The sequence below is a fragment of the Ixodes scapularis genome, unplaced genomic scaffold, assembly GCF_016920785.2.
Source record: "Ixodes scapularis isolate PalLabHiFi unplaced genomic scaffold, ASM1692078v2 PGA_scaffold1__304_contigs__length_218370807, whole genome shotgun sequence".
NCBI classification, from domain to species: domain Eukaryota; kingdom Metazoa; phylum Arthropoda; class Arachnida; order Ixodida; family Ixodidae; genus Ixodes; species Ixodes scapularis.
Window position 1 is genome coordinate 112,540,134 of NW_024609846.1, and position 23,280 is coordinate 112,563,413.

Sequence of the window (23,280 nt, forward strand, 5' to 3'; positions counted from 1 at the left end):
CCGAGCACGGAGGGTCTCAGAAAATGCTTTTGGAATCCTCTCAAACCGGTGGAGAATTTTTAGAAGAACTTTTAAAGCGTCTGAAAAGAACACTGTTGCCTACATAGGCGCCTGCGTTGCCCTTTACAATTTTCTGCTTTCTGAGGTCTACAGCCGAAGCATGTACTGCCTTCCAGCTCTTCTTGAGAGGGAAAATGACAAGCATTTGGCTGAAGGGCCAAGCGGAGCAGAAAACACTGAAGGGCGCACAGTGCTTAAACACCTCCCTCGCTTGCCCAGCTCAGCCAAACATGACCAGCCAGCGGCTCAAGTTCGGAATGATTTTGCAGACTATTTCTCTGGTCAAGGTTCTGTCAAGTGGCAAAACAAGATTGTCACAAGAGCGAGTTAGATTTATTGGTGCATGAGGTGTTCCTCTTCGTAGTCCAACAACTGTTGTTGCACAACGGACATTGCCTAGGCATCTTTCTCAGGCGCTCGGCCACCATCATTCCGAAGTGATGAAAGTCGTCATTTTGGCGAGTCATCTGCTGCGCCAGCCTTGCTTCGTTCAATCCTCGGAGATTTTCTTTGATACAGTATACGATGTCTTGGCTTCGTCTTTGTCTGTAATATATATTTTGAACAATAGGAAAAAGTTTATTTTCTTGACATATGTTGCATGGTTTTCATACGTTTTATATTTTCACATAATTATCTTTTTACGCGTTATTATAAAAGGATGTTATTATAAAGTGCGACACTGTAAAATGGAAAACCAAACAACGCTTTTTATTTTACCTCACCCTACACTTTATAAATTTCAATAATGGCGTCAAGAAAAAGGCACGAAGGTTCGGCGCACTCCTCTCATACTCCATTTCTTGTTTTTTTTTCATAGCATAAAACGTTTTCTGACTCAGTAATATACATAAATCAGCAAAGCTTCCTAGCCTTGCGGTTTTCATCCCGGATGCGAAACGATTTGATTTGTTGAGCAGCAGTATAACTATGAGTTTTGAAAGGGAAAGCTGTGGACGCACGTAGATCATTAGTCCTACCGATATATACCGCAGAACCTTCGGACTCGTATCTTTTGGTCGCAGCCACGCAGGAATACATTTCAAAAAGGAAAAGTATACGATTGTACAACCATAAAAATCTGCAAGCATACACCTCGTTGTTCCTCTGCCCGTTGTTTGTGGAGCTCTGTAAAAGAACATGCCAGCTCGGAACGAAAGTGTTTAGTACAGATACTACTTCTTTAATAAAAGCGTAGATAATGAAGCGAAAACGTCAAATTCAGTTTAAAAAATCTTGGCTTTTAAAACCAATTTGGTTGTTCGTACGATAGAAAGAAACACTTCGTGGTATTAGCAATTTTGTTTTGTCTCTATACAGGGTGTCACAATAGAAAATTTACAAGGTCTTTTTTATCGCAAAAATAAACTTTGCATTGCCGAACGCTCATTCTCCGCTCAAAGGTAGAGCTAGAGGTCACAACCAGATGTCAAAGTTTCAGCCCGATCCGATAACTTAATCATAAGTTATAAGGGATTTTCTGAAAATTTAAATGGGAAAATGGAACCCATTTTTGCCCGTTTCCGGTGTCTGGTGCCATAGAGCCCCATGTGTTCGAAAACGCCGTCGGCCACCATTTTCCCATTGAAATTTTCAGAAAATCAGTTATAACTTTTGATTAAGTTATCGGATCGGGCTGAAACTTTGGCATCTGGTTGTGACCTCTAGCGCTACCTCTGGCGGAGAATGAGCGTTCGGCGATGCCTAGTTTGTTTTTGCGGTAAAAAAGACCGTGTAAATTTTCTTTTGAGACAAACCTGTACATATCTGCCGCCCTCAAGAAATTACCGACAAAGAAATAATCATACATTATGAAAATAAATATTAAAACTCAAAATAACTAAACAAAGAACTGCAAAACTTACGTCTCACCGCGTTCTTGCTCTAAGGTATTTGTCCTAGAGGAAGAAATAATGTTATTTTAGTAGTCTTTCATCTTGTGCAATAAACAGAGTGAAAACAAAGCTCACATGTGTTCTGTAATCTTCGTTGTTGAACTAGTTTTGGAGCTGGAAAATAAAATTTTTCTTTCGAGAAGAGTACAAAAATTGCACTCATTTTCTACCAATAGACATGTATGCGGTACTTCATATATGCATTCTAAACCAAATGCACAGCACCCAGAGACACTATTGTGGTGGCGCATAGTTCGACAGTGCTAGTCACTTACTTGGCAAGAGTTTTCTCTACTCCGCTAGTCCTTACCGAGAGTTGTCATGTCGTTGCTGCAATGTACCCCGCGGCATGAGACCAAATGTGTCACGTCTAAATATTAAAATTGATGCTTACATTAGGGAAGACACGCTGTCATGAGCAGGGTGGTCTTCGGTCAAGCTGACAGAAGGTCTCGCTGAAGGGCTGAGGTTTGACAGCGTCCTAATAAGAATGAAGACATTTCTGAACACATTTAAATTGAGCTCGATGTATATGAACCGTACTTACCACTCTGTTGGTACTTCCCGGCTTCTCAACAGGCTATCCATTGATCGATAGTGCTTCCAAGCTGGAGGCGGAGTGTAAGAAGAGCCGCTCCTCGTATTTTCCTCGTATCTTCGTTTCAACTTCCCAAATTGTGCTTTCATAGTTCGAAATTTTTGAGACGCCTCAATTCTTAAAATAAGATTACCAGAACAATTACATTTCTCACCCTATCTTTTATTTTCGAGCACACGCCATAGAAGAAAATTTACACTGTCTTTTTTACCGCAAAAATAAACTAGGCATCGCCGAACGATCATTCTCCGCCCAAAGGTAGCGCTCGAGGTCAAAACCAGATGCCAAAGTTTCAGCCCGATCCGATAACTTAATCAAAAGTTATAAGTGATTTTCTAAAAATTTCAATGGGAAAATGGCGGCCGACGGAGTTTTCAAACGCTTGGGGCTCTATGGCACCAGAAACCGAAAACGGGCAAAAATGGGCTCCAATTTCCCATTGAAATTTTCAGAAAATCACTTATAACTTTTGATTAAGTTATTAATCGGAGCAGAGTAGCGCAATCTAGAACGCCGCCTCTCGGCGACTAGTGGCGAACGCCCAGAGGTTCCAACTGCGGTCAGAAATGCATGGAGAACGTGAGAAAATCGTTGTTTCTTCAGTATTGTGGGGATGTACGGAATGGCAATCGTTTTTGACATAGTAATGAAACATTTTAGAATAATTTTCGCTAAGTTTTGTGCCCCGCAAGGACGTGACTTTTTTAACAAAATTGCCTGAGCGGCATCATGCAGCAGACGACACGGCGACGTCACACCATTCACGTGACCCGCTCCGGCCAACCCGAAAAGCCCATCTCCGCTGCGAGCAAAAATCGTCTGCTTCAAACGCCATTGACTTGGAAATAGCCTCCTCAAAATTTGCACACGCATCCGATATTATTAAAACTTTGATAAAATGTTTAGTGCTTTACTAAATTCACGACAGACTAGTTTTGAAAAGTGTGAACTCGGCGTTCATTTTTTAATCAGCCGTGTTGAGTCGATCTCCATGTATTCTCCCATAGGGCTGGCCGCCTCCTGGAACCCTGAGTACCACGTGACTCGCGCCGATCCGCTCTGTCGGCCATGTTGTCGGCAAAACACGGAGTTCAAAGGATTGCGCTACTCTGCTCCGTAGGAGCTATATAGTGCTCTAGAGCAGACGACGCGGGAGGCTGGTGCACTTGTCGTGCTGGCCTCGCGCTTCGTAAAGTAATGTACCGAATGCAAAAGGTACCAAATGTCACAGCATCGTATTAAACAGAAAGGTATCTGCCTCCCGAAAAGTTTTGTTTGGTTCCTGGGAGGTGATTCAAGAAAGATCGCCAGAAGCATGAACCGCCAGCTGTGCGGAGGACAGGTTTAATTATTGTTTCTCTATCTTGTCGCGTGATTCAGTAATACAGCTACGCTTGCTTGTCACATTAATAGGGACTTTTCGTTGGTCAAACGCGAGAGAATTCAGGGGTTTTGCGTTGTTTGGGGGCGGTAAGAGCTGGCGCCGGTGGGGCCCGCAATCCGACAATCTACGATAAGTTCCTAATGTAATTGTTACGATGGTTCCCCATGGCTGTCTACAAACGTAACCCGAGTATGCAGTTGCCATTTTTTTTTTTTTATTTATAAAGGACTTTAAATTTGAGAACCAAGCTCACTTTGCTTTCCCGCCCATTTTGTTCCCCGATGTTTACAAGAGAAAGCGGGTTAGCGGCAACAGACTTGGGGAAAAATTAGTCAGAAAGTCGTAGCCCCTTTTGCGTTCTTACTTGAACGCGTAAATGAAAAGAAATTGACGGCTGTATTCAAGTTTTTTTTATATACTATATTATTAAAATGATGTAGTTCGCCCACAACAGGTATAATTCCTTTCCAAGGGCCTCTCAAAATTAGACTAGCTCATCCCTGGGTCGACCGATTTGAGCGTATTGGCAATGTTAGATGTTCCTAATGTAATAGCTAGGATGGCTCCCCGTGGGTATCGACAAAATAAACCAGATTATGCAATTAATATTTTTTAAACAAGTTTAAATTTGAGAACCTAGCTTACTAGCCAATTTTACATTTTAATAAATTAGTGGAGACTGGGTTGAGAAAACTAGAAACATCAACTGTGGACAAAAAGAAGTATCTCTCATACACGGTTGATATTTCTAGTTTTTTCTCCCCAGTCTTGGGCAATTCATCCGAATTGTTTATATAAACACCGGCTCGCCTGCGCTCTCTCAGTAATTTTTATCAATTTTGTTCCCTGATGCTTACGAGAGGAGGCGAGTAAGCAGCGAAAGACATGAGGGCCAATGAGGCAGATAATCATAGCCCGTATCGAGCACTGACTTGAGCGCATAGTTGAAAAGAGATTTATACTGACGGCCGTACTCCATTTATTTTGTTATATTATTAAAATGATAAAGTTAACCTAAAACAGGCATAATTACCTTCCCAGTGACTCTACAACATCAAACCCGGACATTCCTCGGTCAATCAATGAGAGTGTGTTGGCAATGTTAGATGTATAAATTGAAAGCAAAATAAAGAGGGCGAGGACAAGGCACGTCACAAAGGCCAGTAACTAAGCATTCATGACTGACATTTAAAATTAAGTAATCTTTTCTCGCAGAGAGAGAGAGAGAGAGAGAGAGAGAGAGAAGGAATATTGACGATCCTCTCCTGACACACGGACTCAAGATATTCGCGACTCCAGCAAAACGGACGCCGCCAAGCGGGGAAACCGGGAACCAGCCGGTCCAGGTCGCTCCGCGCCCCTCCGCGTCTCTGGTGGCTTTCGCAGAGACGTGTTGTCGGCGCGGTGGCGAACAATGTAATTTGACGAAGGTCCGAATATTTCTTAAGTTTGCCTGAGTGATCATTAGTGTGGTGAAGCCTCAGTAGATTGTTTTCTTCTATTACATGTTTGAAAGCCCGTTTACTCCACAGCACACGGTCGCGTGCTTTCGATTTCTTGGATGGAGAGGAATCACTGAAAAACTTTTTGATTTCTTGTCTGTCTCGAATCACATTCTAAGTGACGACTGCTTGGTAACTGATACTGGAGGGAACATCAATGTTGCAGTCAAGTGAATAGGAAGGTTCGATAGCTGCTTTTCTTGAGTTTGGTTGTGTTCGGTTAGCTTCAAGTTTGAGCCACCCACGCCGGTCGGTAGGTTGGGTATTCATCTTGGCTGCTTTTCGCCGAAAAAGCCTCTGGACCACACTGAAGGAGTTGGGCTGATTTCGCAATTACTTGATTCAGGAAAACTTGCTCGCTGCAAATGATGAATGAGGGAAATTATCTGTTTTCAAAAGGTGGGAGACAAGTCTTGCAACGTTAGATGCTGTCACGGCATTTTGACCTATCGCGCCTCCAATATTTATATTACGAGGACGTCGAAGCCAGCAGCAATATACGTCTACATTGGTCAGGTTGACCGGCCTCAAAAAAATACTAATTTTCTCCGTTCAGGATTCGAAGCAAAGTTCAATTCAGAGAGGTTCTGCGTGGATCTTCAATGAAGACTCTCTTCAGTTTGTCTCCGTGCTGCCGGCTATAGAACCATTTGGCTAAGTTTAAGCAGTATATCTCCGTCTGTCAAATATACTTTTATTCAGCAGCTCACCTAATAGCTAGTCAACTAAGCTCATATTTCAACCCCAAGGATATACTAATATCGCTTTAGTGGGACCCCCATAGTACGTAATATAATACATAACCCGCTCGTCAAAATGACTTCTCGATTGCTACTAAAACCTGAATTGAAATACGAGTATCAGCTGCTTAGTGGGGCGCCGGCGGGTTAACATGGTCCTTGGCTCAAGAAGCGGTTGCTTAATTTTCGTAATTTTCCTGCAGCCTGTGTTGTTGGCCGAGCAGACGACTGGAGCTGTTTCGTAAACGCGGATACGCACAAAAGCTCGATTTCGCGGACAGATAAGTCGCATGGTCGAGGCATGCGAGTTAGCTGAAAAGTTACTCTCTGTGGAACAATTCTATAGTCATCGCCACTTTCCTTAGATGATCAAAACTGATTAGTATATTACCATCTCTCCGGAGCCCATAGTTTCGGTTTTGAACGAAATCTCCGAAACGAAAGTTTGACACGAAAATAACAAAAAAACACCGGCAAAACAAAACCATGCTTTGCAAGTTTATCTGCACCGGCTACACTAAACCGTCTCAGTTCAAATACCTATAAAATTGGGCATTAAACAAAAGAAAATCTGTTAAATTGAACGCGCCACCTGTTCAGGCGGCCCGGCCCAGCCGCCGCGACCTGGACTCAGCCGCCATGTTTGTTTGGTGGTGGCGCCCCCTATAGGTCGCTGGAGTCGCGAATATCAAGTTTCATTTTACCCAAACAGCAAAAAAAAAAAACAAAAAAAAAGAATGTGACGCAAAATTTTTTTATTTGTTGTGAACCGGAACAGTGTTCAAAATTATCATTCTGTTGTCACATAAAAATAAGTTAATAAAAGGGGACGCTTTACAACGGAAATGCAAGTCGACTGGAGATCCCACTTTTCACTAATAAAATTAAAAGTGGGTTACTGACGCAATTACGTACATGAACTGCGATTCTACCGCTTTGACGGCAGCGACAGAGGCGCGCAAACACAGCAAGGTGTTGCGGCGCGAAGTAATATATATATATTTTTGTTGGACCCGCTCAAAATAAAAACAGAGGCCTTATTGACATACCGTTTCGGTTTGTTATTAGAACTTGACCCTGTGTTGCGATCAGGCTGTACATGCCTCGTAATTAACTTCATCCGAATGAATTAGAACAGGCGCGGCATGCTTCCATCAGCCAGTAACTCCGAGAACTGACCTGAGTTCAAGGTGTGTATGAGACAGCGCAGCTGCGCGCGACAAGACAATTTAAACAATATTGCATCCTCATCTTTGTCCGAATTGCCCGGACTTTGAAGAGCTAGCAAAACCGTAAAGAAAAAGAGCATTTATCTCAAGTCGGATGTTACAGTCGACGCTGTCTTGCACTTGCGAGACACACTTCGCAAACGACAAATATTCCTATGTCTGGATTATTTGTTCCACCCCGGAGACCTGACGCACAGGCAACCTTTCTTTGTCGAGGTTCGCCTCCCTAAAAAAAAATCAGTTTTTTTAACGGACAGAAAGCTTCAACGCGGTGTCCGCCATTGCAACTGGCAGCGCGATGAGACGAGCGAACGGCATGGCCTCCGAGATCCCGAAGCGTTCGCGCGCTTCGGGATCTCGGAGGCCATGCGAACGGCTAAGTAGGGCGAATTTGGGCCACGGCGCGGCGCCACTGGTATCGCTCCAGCGCGCCCCCTGGCCCAGCCGAACGGTCAGCAACCGAAAATATTAAAATCACTAAAAAAACCAAAAAAACAAAACTTGAAAATAGAACTACATTTGTGCAGAGGATACTTTTAAACGCAAACTTTACCATTTAGTTTGTTTTATCCAACCGGCCAATATAGGCCGAAGCCTAGCCAGCCTAGCGGCCGAGCTGAACCAATTTAAATGTACTTGTTTACTTTGTTTCTTGGCTTTCTTGCACTCGCTTTGCCGGTTTTGCGGTTAGCAAAGGGAGTCCAGTGATAAACTGCTTGCATACCTCTGATAAGCTGTAGGGCTCGAACTCTTCGCACTTGTCCGCTGCCGTCCTTTGAACCAGCTCGCAATGCCTACCTTTACGATCAGCACCAACATTCCGGCCAGCAAAGTTCCCGATGACTTTCTGCAGACAACTGCCGAACTCGTCGCACGTTCACTGGGAAAGCCACTCTCGGTAAGATGTCCTCGGTGAACGTTGGCTCACTCGTTTTCGTGCTTTCTATTATTTTCTGTGCATCGCACGAAGCGCTCATTCCGGCCACAAGAAGGGCAGGACGTCTCCCTCGTAATAAGACCAGCCTCCGGCACGGGCTTGGTGCCTTCCGTCGTGCTTTGGCTGCTCGTGCATGTTCGAAATTCACGAGCTGCTGAAGTCAAGTGGAAGTGGGGAAGCTCACGCTGGAGGCGGGACAACTGCCGTTGTGTCTTAGCGTGATCCGGTTCAAAATGCGTCCAATCAAACGTTGGTATAGCACCATACGCTTGTCAAACGAAACTACCCCAACGCTACGGATCTTGTGGGAGAGTATTTAGTCAAGCCACGTAAAACCGAAACCATCAGCAAATTGATCATTGTCTAGGGTGTGAATACATGTGTGCTGTTACGAGGCAGGGCCAGATTACATGCAATGTAAGGAATGTAAACCTCCACCTTGTACTACAACGGATACGTCCTTCGCACCCTGAAGCCGTTCGCCATGGCCGCACCTAATGTTCAGTGTTGCCCTTTTTTTTTTTTTTTTTTTTTGCGCGCCGTTAAATTGAGACCAGGAAGTCGCTAAACAGTCGCTAGATTCGCCAGGAAGTCGCTAAAATATTCGCTGAATTTCAAAACCTTATTAAACCCTGTTAAAGTAAGTGAACCTTGAATAATCATATCTCAGGTATTTTGAGAGGTTAAACTTACACTGAAAAACAACTAGGGCGGTTTTTATTTGTAATACTATTTGTAATGTCTCTTAACCTTTTTGATTGTCGTTTAAGACTGATTTTCATCTGGTGATTGCAACTTTTTTCCAGAGCCGCACTTAGACATGTCAAGGCTCTACTTCTCTTTACGAGTTTAGAGTGAACACTTTCAAACAAAACAAGGCTTTTCTTAGTGCGCGGACAATACTGCCAATGGACATGTTCTTCAGAAAAAAGGATCAAAATGTCTAAAAACTGAATGCACAGTTATTCACAGGCACTTCCCAGGTAAAATTAAGTCCACCTTACACCTCCCTAAACAGTTTGACAATCTTCTCAACGTTTGGCGGAGAGCACGTGGGTACGTGGGGCAGGAGAGATGGTCTGCAGTTGACAGTGTTGACATTTTTTTAAGCGCGCCGCTAAATTGAGCATATATTCAAAGAAAACTCGGCTAGAGAAGCAAAAGGGTTTAGCCCGCGAGCATCTCTAAAATTGTTCAAAATGACAAGATTACGGTTGAACACCAAAGTTGCCAAAAAAGTTGCTAGCCGCAAAATAAAAAAAATCCGTCGCTAAATGCATAAAAAATCGCTAAATCTAGCGACAAAATCGCTAAAATGGCAACACTGATAATGTTGCAGTGGAGCCAAAGTCGCCGTAAAAATGTGGGGAATGAAGGCATGGATAGAAGTGGATGACGCAAATATTTTCAAATCCTATTAATTCCATTCTCAAGGTCCGATGCAAAGCGCTTGACTAATTGAATGGGAGATATGCCCTGTTGCAGGTTAAGAAAAGCAGGACAAGCTGCCCCCGTAAAGCCCTCCTCGCATTATCTCGCCTCCTTTCCCTCATTCCCTCTGCTAAGTGAAAAGAGGGGAGGGCTTCATAGGAGGAGCCTGTCCTGTTTTTCTCAATTTGCAACAGGGTATACATAAGCTAGTTTCTCTAATCCATTCCTTGATACCATTATCAAGTACCTCACGACATTGACCCATTTCTATGATTCAATGCCCCATGAGGGTTGACTCGTCAAACGCAGACTCTCCTGCCCCAGCTATGTCTTCACGTTGCCTTCAAAAAGAAGTTGTAATAAATGTGTGCACTGGTCAATGACATGCAACACATTCTTTGTTGATAAAGTCTAGGTTAAAACGAATCACCTAGTCTCCAAGCTTTAACCTTTTTTATCCGGTAGATTAATAGGCTACCTAGATGCAACCGGGCCAGAAAAAACTAGCTCTAAGCACATCTCCAACATGAATCTATTAATATGTTTTCATTCTGTTTCGTATGCATCTATTTTTTAGTGTTCACGTACATTATTTTCTATTTTAAAACTTGAAGCGGTCATAAAAAGAAAATGTATTTGTCGGATTTTAATTTTCTTCTATTCATTAATCCAGAAAGACATTGACCTCTGCCAGATTTTAATTTTCTTATATTCATTAATCCAGAAAGACATTGATTCCTAAGTATTACGGTGAAATATTGCATCTGAATTTTATACACAAACTCAACTCTGTTACATCACGCCGCGGTAGTGGCGCGTCGGACGCACTTCCGGTCTGGGACGGTGGGTGGAAGTCACCGTATGAGACATGCATTCCTGCATTCTTTTGGAAGAAACCAGACAAAAAATCTGGCTTCTTGTCAAAACGCTGCGACGGGGGCTGTGCCAGAAGAGTCGGGAAAGGTTTGAAGGTCAGTTTCAATGTGTTCCCTGCCTGCTCGGATCGACCGAGCATGTGGATAGCGGCCATGAAAAGGGCAAACTAAAAGTTGTTGAACTACAGTTGCTTTTGCTGGCAACACTTTGGGTTGAATTCACAGATATATGTGGTCGCCAGATGTATTTGTTTTGTTCCAACATGAACGAGGGAAAACCGCCAAGTTGTCCGGACCAACCCACGGGTTCAGTGGGTTTTCAAATTCAAACGGCCACCTGATTGTTCGAACTGTTTTCTGCTCTTTCAAACTTGTCTGCTCTTTGTCGTCTGCTCGTTCAAACAAAAGCGGCCCATTGACCAAACTTTGACCCGGTGATTGCGATAAGAAGTAATTGCAGGCCTCAAAGGACTTTTAAATATGTTTGGTGTAAACAGTAGATACAAGATGTTGATCATTGGTACCAGTGGCCATCACTGACTTGTTATGCCGGATTGACTTGGTCTGTTCCCGCTTCCGATTTTCAGTATCGACATTGATCATCGCCGCTACCGTCTACACTTTTACAGCATGAGCGACGTCACAACCAAAAATAGCTAGGAGAATCTCATCATGGCTTTGGCGTCCATTGTGCTGCATTCATGCAAATGAATCGCCGCATGTCAAACTATTTACGCAAAGTTTCGCGGCGTAACGGGCCTTGATAATTTCGCTCAGGCGACTAAAGGGGTAAGACATTGCTATGAGGACGTAGAATTGACAATTCCAACTCGAAAAAGAGTATGCAGACTCTCACAGATGCCGACAATGTGCCATTCCAATGGTGTGTTGATGCGGGACGGGGTGCTTCTTGCCCACACACCATTGCACATGCGTTCAAACTGTTGTCTGCTCTTTCAAACGTGTCTGCTTTTTTGTCGTCTGCTCGTTCAGACGACAGCCAAACGTTCAGACGACAACCAAACGTAAGCCAAACGTTGACCCGGTAATTGCCATAAGAAGTAAGTGCAGGCCTCAAAATACTTTTAAGTTTGAAGGTTAGTTGGGTTAAGTAGGCTCGGTGTAAACAGCAGATACAAGGAGATGTTAATCGTTGTCACCAATAGCCATCACTGACTTGTAATGTCCGATTCCACTTGCGATTTTCAGTATCGACATTCACCATAGCTACCGTCCACGCTTTCGCAGCCTGAACAGCGTCGTGACTGAGGATAAAGAGCAGAATCTCATCGTGGGAGTTAGGCTTTAGCGCCCATTGCGGGGTCCACATGAAATCAATCGCCGCACGTCGCATTATTCACGCGAAGTTTTGCAGTGAATCGAGCCTTGTTAATTTTGCTGAAGCCACTCAAGTAGTTGGACATTGTTAGGAGGACGTAGAATCAACAATTCTAACGCGAAAAAGAGCACGGGGACTCACATCGATGCCAACAACATTGCATTTGAATGGTTTGTTTATGGGCGACGGTGAGCTTCTTGCCCACCCTCCGTCGCGCATGCGCGGCACCGGTGGCGTCCGCTAGGGGCGCTCCGGTTTGTTTGTAAACATGAGTTGGTGTGTAAACCATGTTTAAAAATCATGTTTTTTGGACAGTGTAACGACCGTGCTGCAAAAAAACGTCATGGTAGCTGTTTGTAAACATGAGTTGGTGCGTAAACCATGTTTAAAAATCATGTTTTTTGGACTGTGTAATGACCGTGCTATACCCTACGGGAGCATGTGCAAAAAAACGTCATGGTAGCTATATAAAAAGGTTGAACAGATAATTCAACTTAATTTAATCTGCAAATAATAAAATGGATATGATAAAAACATAGTTAATTATTGGAGTCCTTGTATTAGTTGGACTCCACTGCATCACGTAATTGGGATGCGGTTTCGGTTTCAAACATATCCGGGTCTTCTGTCATTCAGCAACCGTTGTAACAATGCCGCTTGTCCTGCCAAAGCTTGAAATCGTCGTGGAATGTGGTTGTAGAACCTCATTATGGATTAGAATTATATTAAATATAAAATGAAGCACTAAAAGTTATCATCCCAAGAGGATTTGAATTTTGAACTTCGCGAAGTTAGTAGCGCGCACATGACCCCTCGACACATCAGCACATTTGTTCTGGGCCGTTTATTTTCGCAGGTATTGTCCTAGAACATAGTTTCCATGACTGGCCTTATGGTTGTGAGTTTTCTATTTTTTCCTTAACCACAATCTTCCTCAGAAGGAACTAGACATATCGCTCCTCAAGTATACGGAGGCAGTTTCTTTTGTTTATATTTCCAGCCTTCCCATCTTTGTTCTGCAAGTGGATCAGCAATTTTCTGGTCGAAGCAAGAATGTATTCACGGCTTGTCATTTGACAATCATATTGAGATGCTAATCCAAGTTGCAGACACGCCGTCTCCGGAGGCGTCCAACTTCCCTCCCTGGTTTTCATGCGTGCCACCAGATGGCGTCATGGTTGTCCAGACCTGCAAAAACTATGCAGGGAGTGGACCGTTCGGCAACTGCAGCCAAGCTTTGAACGTGCTAAACGGAATGTGACTGTTAAACATAGCTCTTGAAGCGGCGGTGGTTATTCCTGATGTTATATAAGGCTATAAATCGTTCCAAAGAAGGGCTTCTGACTGGTGTCATTTTTGGCTTTTTTTGCATGTGGCACGTGCTTTCTTTGTATGTAAAGTGATAAACGCGCACGTGCTGGGTTGTTGAGATTGTGCACTGGGCTCTGGAATTGTAAACGTTGGACTATGACACAGCAAGCCCTCGGTTTCAAGTTCACTAAAGGCATGCAAAGCACGCTGAATCGATCACGAAGGATGGGATGCTGAAGTCCTGTTGTGGCGACAATATGCTATGTGCTTATTAGGTACACCCCGATTCCACAGCAGGCAAAACTCTTCTCTCGTTTGCACAAACAAGTCTAAAAGAAAGTAGAAAAAAAATGACACATTATTGGCATACTTTTTATGATATGATAGTATATGTCAGGGGTCGCGAGACTGACCTGACCTAAGAGCTGCAAACAAAACCACAAAACTTCCAAGAGCTGCTGAGAGGGGGGGGGGGGGGGGGTCGCTAAATTTTTGTCCAGAGTAATAAACGAAACTCGAACTAATTTCAATCTATCCAAGTCAAAAGCAATCCAAGTGTACGTAAGGTAGCAGTAGCACCAAAACTATCGAACCGCAACCTCTCTTTCAATTTAAAACACGTTCCATTTTGGCCACCCAGGGGTGGCCAAAATGCGGCTTGCGAGCCGCAGCTTGGCCACCCCTGGGTGGAGTGCAACATTTTTTATCAATTCATTAAGCCCAAATGTCTACTAAAACTCCAATAAAGTTGACCTGGTAACAAGACTCATTGAACATTGGTTCCGGTTTCAAAACACAGTGAGGCAGAGCATGGGAGAGCTTCCATCTATGGACTTTGTTCATTGAACAGAAAACAAATTTGTTAACACAATGCAGAAAGTAAACACCCTTTACTTTAATTACAGGCTACATTTGACTAACAAAACGTAATGGTGCACTATGCTTGCACTTCAAGGTGAAGTAAAACTGAATGTGTTAAAAATAGTATTCACCAAGTCACTGTACCCCGAGCATTCCTCTGCAACATGGTGCCGTTTGCTGGAAAGTGGGCAGCGGTACTCCGCGGGTTATTTTCTTTTCTTCGCATTCTTCGTCAGGTAGCAGGGGTAGCCCAGAAACTTTGTTAGCACTGCGTCTTTTGCCGGAGCAGCTTTCCATTGGGCACTCACGATAATGTGGACCTTGTAGACGGCTTTCCACAATTTACTCGCAAACCTTGACTCAAAATGGCTCTTGCAGACTAAGTCTGGCAGCTGCAGCAGGTGGTCTTTGCGTGGGATCGCGTCACGTTATACCTTTAAGTGGTCCTCTTTGGGAGTAGTGAAAAGGGACAGTTTTTCCGTTCATGTGTTGTATCTCACGTTGCACAGTGGCACGAAGCACTTCTTCCCATTGGTGGGAATTTATGGAAGCTCGAGCCAACTAGAAACAAAAGGATAACTGCAGAAAACTATGCAGCACTGCAGCCCAGCGCACGCTATCGCCTGCTGCAGCTCAGGAAAGAATGGTTTTGGCGTTGGTGCCGTGCTCTGGTGGCAGGAGAGAGAACTGTGGGCTGATCTTCGCCACGGCGGCTCTTTGGCGGAGGCGCAGCGTTGTGTCAACTAAAGTATTTCTATCGCCGTGTTCCAGGGTTTCTAAAAGTATGCAAACTGGTAGCTTGCATGCCCTGCTTCAATATAAATAGGCTAAATGTTTGATATATAAACCGACAGTAAATGCCAACAAAGAAACGAGTAGGGAAGGATTAGCAAAACATTGTGGCATGTTTGATCTGCAGAGGGAGCCCACATGTCAGTTGCAACTGAGAGCTCTCCAAGATCACAGGGATGCCTGCGTTGAGAAAGATCAATAATAATAATAATAATAATAATAATAATAATAATAATAATAATAATAATAATAATAATAATAATAATAATAATAATAATAATCAATCAATCAATCAATCAATCAATGTTTTTAGTGAAGTGCCCAGGAACAACCTTGCGGTCTTAGTACAGGTGCACTCGGGAAACATGGAAATCAACACTACACACGACAAAGAAACAGTAAACAATAAAACACTTAAAAAAGATCACATATATCACATAAACTCGCTATAGTCGGTTACAAGTCAAGAAGGTAGGAGAAGCTCCTCCCACAAGTGTGATGCGCCCTTTTCAAATCTCTCCGCAGTCGAAAGAAGAGTTCACTGGAAACGCTCCTTGTTCCGCTTCAATGGATTCCCACTTGTCTCCGATCCCACTTTTTACGAAAGCGACCTTTGTATTCATCGGAGAGGGAACCGAGCCCCTGAAAGCAGCCTTTGTATCCATCGGGGGGGAAGCTAATCCCCGAAAGTTGTATTTGTTTCCGTCGGTGGGGGAGAACTCTAATCTCCCTCTCGTGGCTTCCACAATGCTAAGTCAAAGTCGAAAGATAAAGCAAATATGTACAGAAAGGCGAGACCCTTCACGCGCGTTGTCCGCGACGTCACGGAAACGGTGGGACGCTATTGGATGCAAAGGTGGCGGAGGGATATCTGATTCCCTTTGAGGGGCATTTGCCGCTACCTTCTTAACCTGTAACTGGCTATAGGCTATACCACCACGATAGCGAAAGGAAAGGAAAGCGAGAGTATAAAAATTGGTTCTAAGGAACTTAATCAGGTGCAAAAAAAAAAAAAAAAATGGGAAGTCAAATTTAGGTGAGGAACTTCAGCGCTCTGATGAACTCCGGTGTGTTATTGTTAAATATATCAATAGAGTCTGTAAAAGAGGAATTGTAGGTGTGCCCAATTCTCGACACGGGGTCGTGAAGATTAGTTACGGGAGCATTGTAGAAGGATGCATTTTGCCTTGTAGTTTTTACGGGAATTTTCAAACGCACATTTGATATCAATGATGTGCAGTCAGTGATGCCATGAATAAGTTTGTACAGAAATAGGATGTCGGCATGTTCTCTCCTACGCCGCAGGGTGGGCAATGCCAAGCTATGTTGGACTGGGACTGCTGGATCATCGTTTGAGGTGGACGCATTGCGCGACGGGAAACGATGTCTGTAGATACATAAGAACTTATTCTGAACACGTTCGATTCTAGCCGAGGTTGTCGCGCAGATTCCATTCCATACAACAGAGGCATACTCGACGTGTGGTCGACATAAAGCACTGTACAGTGTGACAAAAGTACTAGGGTTATTAAACTCTTTAGTAATGCGGCACGTGATACCAAGCGTACGTAAAGCTGAGCTCACAATATGGTCAACATGACTCGAAAAGCGTAATGTATTATCAAATACAACTCCAAGGTCTTTGATTTCATTCACACGTGTCAAAAGAACTGACTGAATGTCATAAGAGAATATAATATTATGTGTCTTTCGAGTGTAGGACATGACTTTAGTTTTCGAACTATTTAGTTTTAGGGCATTCTGATTGCACCAGTTTTCGAATGCATATACATCATTTTGTAGCAGAACACAGTCGCGTTCGTCTCGTACCTCTATAAACATCTTAATGTCATCTGCATATTGTAGAAAGGAAGAGTGACGGATCACAGCCGAAACATCATTCACAAAAACTGAAAACGGAACAAATAATAATAATAATAATAATAAACTTTATTTTTTCCGGTGCCCACAAACAACCTCAGGGTCTACTGTGTGGTGTGCAAAACATAAGTGGAATTTATACATGTATAAAAATACAAGAGTATACAGGTGATTAGTACATCTAAAACAAGAAACATAAGGTGTAGATTCTATGGGTATACCTGCACTGTTATGCTTAAAAGGAAGACATCTACTTGCAGACATGCCAAATGAAGTCCTGATGGGAGATAAAAATATCAAAGTTAAATTCCCGAACAGCATTAAAAGCCAATTGTACTCTCAATAAATGTGATGCGTAGGACATACCAGCTGGGTAAAAAGTTTATCTGTTCTGGCTGGTGCGGTTTTGAACATGGAAATAAATAAATTGAACAAAATCCATCGAACTCACATCTCCACAAACTACCTTGTGCAATAATATAAAATCTCTACTGCCTTCTCACAGACAGCTTATGCAATGAAAATTGGTGTAGCAATGATTCATAATGGTAGAAATGCTCTTTGTCGATAGATATTTGGACATTTTCAATCACAGTAACCTGCGTAAGAGTCTAGGAATTACAGATAGCAGAGTTCAGCTCCAACCGTGATCTAACTATAATGATTACGGTTGGAACCTAGCTCCTACCGTGATCCTAGTTATGCTATCAATACCAGTAGACTTTTTAGGTTTAAGTTTGTTTATGGCTTCTAAAACTTCATCATCATTAATTGTAAATGAAGACAAAACACTAGACGGAGCTCCAAAGGCACCATATATGCTTTTCGTTTACACAAGGGAATAGCAAGAATTTGAAAAATCAGCAGAACGATTTGCAATCTGTTTTGGCAAACGCTGGAATCCTGCAATCTGTTTTGGCAAACACTGGAAACCTGGAAGGCAGATATTTTGATTATTTTCATGCAGATGTTGTTTACTGAAGTACCAGAATTCCTTAGGGTTGTTCATTATACTACATTCACCCTATTTAGGTGCATACAGTTGTCTTGTTCATAAGCTGTTTTACTAGATTGCGACACGGGGCAAGTCCTATGTAGGGTTTATCTCTTAAAGTGTGATGACCATGCATACTATTGTTAGCTATTCAAAGAAAATTTTGTTTCTACGACTCGTTGGTTTATTTACTTAGAAATACTGATTATGCATATATGAATATATCCATGTTTTTTTTCTCTTTCCAGTATGTGGTCGTCCACATCAGCACGGATCAAAAAATGTCTTTCGGCGGCAGCACCGAACCGTGTGCCATTGCGAACCTGTACAGCATCGGGTGCCTTGGAGATGCCGAAAATAAGAAGCATTCAGCTGCCCTCTTCAAGCATGTCGAGAAAACACTGGGCATCAAGGGTGACAGGTATGTAGCTCTACTGGCAGTGATGTCACCCAACCGTGAGACTACAGTTGCCTCGCACCTCTGGTTGAGGCTAGTTTGACCACCAGGTGTTCCCAATGTATAGCATTGCATAGTGTCTCCAGTACTCGGGGTAACTTAAGGTTCAGGTGTCATTAACAAGCACAAGTCTAGGGATATGGGCAGTACACTGAAACTTTCATGTCTGCACAGCAGGTGAAGGCTAACCATCCATATTAATTACGCAGAACACGGGCAAGGGTAAGGCTATGAACATGAGCCCTTTGATTTGGAAGCTTCTTCTATTGCATGAGCTTGTAAGCTGAGTTAGTACTTGATATCCATTTTTTATCCTTTGCTGTGGTCAAAGGTAGGGTAAAAAGAAGTGGGTTTTCGCTCTTCATTGTAGTATGCATGACAGTTGAATCTCGCAGCCAATAGGACAAGTAAGTTAACGAGCATCTCTTCAAATCTTTGAAGTGGATAGTAGTAGCTTGTGTCATGTTGTGGGGTTTAGTTACCAACAGAGGTACTGGTTGCAGTTACAAAAGGGTTCTACAGCGGCGGCGGCGATCTAAACCAGGAGAGACATCAAGCATAGTAGCGCGGTTTCACATCTCCGCAGCAGTGTTCGCGACGTTTAGGCTACATCGCCACGGGTTCGGTTCGATAAAACCTCCATCGTGCTGATGATCTTTATACTGTTTCTCTCAAAGACAGAAGAAAAAACGTACCATAGTAGGACAGGGTTTAAGAGCGTTCATTAGAACACTTTTAAAAGAAATCTAATATCCCCATCCAAAATGCCCCCCCCCCCCCCCCCCCCCCCCCCCCCCCAACCACCCTTCCGGCAAGGCAGGAAAGAGATCTTACCTGCCAGGCATAAGGTCCCTAATGCAGAGGTCAGAAAAGCATCCGAGAGAGGTCGTGGCGACACATACGAACCTTGTCATGGCCACTAGGCGAGTCCCCCTTCCCAAGACGAGAGGAAATGCAAAATCTCCTTGCCCAGCACTTGGTACTGCTTCTGAGAACACAGGTTCCCGAATGAAAGGGTGTAGAGCCAGGCCCCCCAATACAGGCAGCCGGCCTCTCCCCTGCGAAAGCTAAGCAGCTACAAAAAAAAAAAAAGTAGGAGACTGCCAGCTAGGCTGCAGCTGAAGGTACCTTACCACCGCCATTATGGCAGCCATTGGGGAGGGGGATTCCAAAGGGAATGTATAGCTAGTTGCAATCGGTTTTTCCTTCAATAGGCCATTTCTGAGACTGCCTGGTAACAGGCCTCTTCCAAGTTAGAACATTTGGCACCGTATACTGCAAACTCTCAATTGAGTGAACTTCAAGGCCCCCAAGGAAATAGTTCACTTAACTGAAAGTTCACTAAACTGAATAAGTTCACTAGAATCTTTCACAGCATAGGGTACAGCATACATTGAGTTAAAAGTGTGAACTACAGTTTATGGAGTCATGCACATCAATATATACAAAGTGCATAACAGTTACGTTGCTGCCTTTCTCATCTTGTAAAAAAATCTAATTTGTTTTGCACCGGTGCTCTTAAAAGGATACAATGAAATTTCGTTGGTTATTTTTTTTTGTCTCTACGTGTTCAAAGGAGCAGTATCACATCAGACACACTAATATCTTGTTCAAAAAGACACGAAAAGAAATTTTAAAGTGAATTAAACGATTAGCAAAGAGCACCTGTTGGATGTTGCTAAAGCCTCATTTGCAATGCCCATCTAGGAACCTTGACAGGTAGTGACGATAACTGTCTCGCCAAGAACTATACATGCTTTGAACCTGACATCGTCCCGACAGCTCTGCGGCCAGCATAAGAGAAGTGGGGAGGGAGGAACTCCCCACTCAACAGGACTCTCTTTTGTGTGTCCCAGATGTCGCTATTCTCCGTCTACAAGATTATAAAAGATTAACCCGTCACTCAAAATTCACACAAAAGCAGCTTTGTGGTTAGTTGCGGGTGCCTGATTGCTGGCGTGCTTCGATCGCTTCAGTGTCTGGAATGGCTTGGGCATCCTGACGACGTCAGCCTCGCTGCAGCTTTGCTCACCCTGAGCCAGACTATGTTACGATTGCGCCGGATGAGACATGCTCTTTGCTAGCTGCTCTCTGAGCGCTTGCCATAGTGGGCCATTTATAACGAAAAACACAGCCATCAGGCTCAAAATACAAACATGTGATTGTCATTTACGGATATTGTGGATCATATTCAGCCTATTTTTGAAAACGAAAAGTATGTTTCAAATTTCGTTCAAGTACACCTTTAAAGCGTATGAAGTAACAAAGCTGTCCAGAGAGCCTATGTTTTTTTGCACTTCCTCTGGTACAACTTGTTGCTGTAACGAAGCCATACCGCAACGGCATCGTTCACTGGCTTGACGTATTCCGTGCAGAGTCGTTTCCTGATGGAATTGAACGCAGTTTCTCCTTCAAGCTTCAACTTTTGCTTCACTATTGTTGACAAGGTCGGCGGTGGAATCCCATAGGCCTTCGCAACGTCCACTTGCCCTTGACCGTTGTCCAGGCGCTGAAGGATTTTGAGCTTGTCGGATAGAGACAACCGCTTCCACTTCATCATACTCATTAGTCATTACGAAAGTGGGCGCACAAACTGCTGTCCTGCTGTTGTTACCCAAAACTAAGATGGCCGAACGGAACCGATGACGAAAAAAAAACAGATACTTCACATGGTTCGTTTTCGTCTATCGCACTGCCGCTTTGCCTCGGCGGCGCTGTAAATGCCAGCGATGATACTCTGCCGCTGCAGAGGCAGTTGCGGCGGGGCGGCGGGCATTGGCTACGCCAGCACTGCAGAGCAGAATGCTTCGTTGAACTGATTGCAAAAATAATCCTGGGTCCACCGATGAAGTTCGTTGAACTGAAATATTCACTATTTTGAAATTTGTTAATTTGTGAAACATTTTTTGCATGAATGCTTAGGAAAACTGCCAGGGATTTTTTTACAGTTTGTTATTCTGAAATATTTGTTTAACTGATGTTTGCTCAAGTAGAGAACTTACTGTATCTGGAAAGCCAATCGCTTCAGCAAATGTTTTTATGAATAGTTAATTTAACGTGTCTTTTGAAGTACTAGCCTCTGGCATGTAGCAGCCATAGGCATGTAACAGCTTTTGGTAGCACTTTTGTGTGCAGGTAACTTGATAAGCCAATACTCTTTCACATGAGTAAACTACCTAGTAGTTGAAGCTCATTTTGCTCGCAACTAATATGTCAAAGTTTTGTGGAGGGCCACGAGGAAGTTGGCTTTTATCAAATTCTGAGACAAATCAGGGATAAGTATAGGCCAACAGTGGGTTTGCCTCTCACGGGTGGCATATTTGAGCGGGTTTATACTGCTTACTTCTGCAAAGGATGGGCATATCAGCGAGATTATGTTCAATGAAGCCATCACCCATGAACCTTGTTCAATAAAGTATACTGAAAGATGCTTCACTCAAGAACCTGCCCAGTACATTAATTGCAACCGTGGTGTGTTTTAAAGTTTTGTTTTACCTGCTTGTGTGACTGGAGATGGTTCTTTTTCAAATAAAGACAGCACCTAGTGACCAATGTAGTGAACGCTTATGGTGGATATGGGCTCGGAGAGTGGCGTTTGCCAAATACGCTAGAACCTGTTGGAATAGGGTTAGCTGCATTGTGAAGTGAAATATGAAAGGATTCATTTACGTGGATTGTTGCTAGTATCAAACCATGTGCGGGGTATTATCTCGCCTGTTGTTTACTTGCATCAAGTAATGTGTGAGGAATTATCTGCTGATGGGGGGGGGATCATGCATGCACAGGACACAATTATGAAAGGGTCGGCACTGACCTTCACTCTTACTTGGTCAGTACGGGCCCTTTCAAGACCACAACCTACTTTGTTCAAGACATACCATGTTGATATGATGCACATGCTTGCACTGCGCCACACTTGTTGGTGGCTGCTCTATGCTGCTAGCTCCGAGAAATGCCGCACAAGATGGGAAGGTGGCAGTCCAGTGTGGAAGAGCTTCACTTCTGCATCAAATGTGCTCAGTGTTTTGGGAAGCACTTGCGGTGGGGTACTTTTAGTACGGAGTGGTCACAACTCGTATATCATAGCTAATAAAGTCCACTGTAGTACATTGCAAACCATAAAGAATTTATATATTTTTGTTTTTCTATATTTCAGGATGTACATCAACTTTTTCGATATGCCTGCAACAGATGTAGGCTACAATGGGAAGACATTTGGTTGATTTGCAGCAGTTGCTTCTCTCCCTGCAATGATGCACATGCAGAATATTTTGTTCTTGGTGGCGGTATAATTTTGTATTAAATAAAGAGAAATAAAGAAACCATTTGGTCTTTACATCGTCGTGTCTTAATTACCTAGCATTCCTGTGTCAGGGTTGTAGAACGTCTTGGTATGGTTTATAAGCTTGCTTGTTTAATAATTACTTTTGGAAATATGATAAAAAACATATTTGCATGAAAGTGTTGACTGACTATCGAAGTATAGTAACATATCGCATGCCTTGCAGCACAAAATAAAATGTGCAACATTCACGTGGTTTGCACATGCACATTCTGTGGCCATCACTAAGCTCGGACTTATTTAACATCCTGAAACAATGTTTTTATTTACTGGGCTGAACATGAAGCAGGTATCACTTTTTGTTCATATGGAATTATGAATTTGTTTTTGCAAAAGCTGCATATTTAGAGTTTGGTCTGGTGCATACCTGGGCTCTCTTGCTGTGCTTTCCAATGGGTGGAATGTGAACAAAAAAAGTTTGAGATATGACCTTATGCAGATGGTTCATTTTTTCTACCAGCTAATATTTTGATGAGCCTTATACAAAAATCGTGTTTGTTGTCCATCCGACGGCTTGTTTTTGTCTCCCATGGAACAAGGAGCTGAAGTATCAAAATGCCGATATAGCAGAGGGCTTAGCAAAGCAAAACATGAAAAGTCCCGGCTACTGATCGCCGCATCAGAGATGGACGTGTCGCAATAAATTCACGAT

The 23,280-nt window shown here is 43.2% G+C and overlaps 1 protein-coding gene across 1 annotated transcript; it reads left to right on the forward strand.

Annotated features, from left to right (window-relative positions):
* The first annotated feature begins 8,016 nt into the window (after positions 1-8,016).
* LOC8031595 (macrophage migration inhibitory factor homolog) lies at positions 8,017-22,622 on the forward strand. The gene is made up of 3 exons (XM_029966508.3): positions 8,017-8,306; positions 18,078-18,250; positions 22,443-22,622. Exons 1-3 carry the CDS (start codon positions 8,199-8,201, stop codon positions 22,507-22,509), a joined length of 348 nt encoding a protein of 115 aa, XP_029822368.2. The 5' UTR covers positions 8,017-8,198; the 3' UTR covers positions 22,510-22,622.
* The last annotated feature ends 658 nt before the right edge of the window (positions 22,623-23,280 follow it).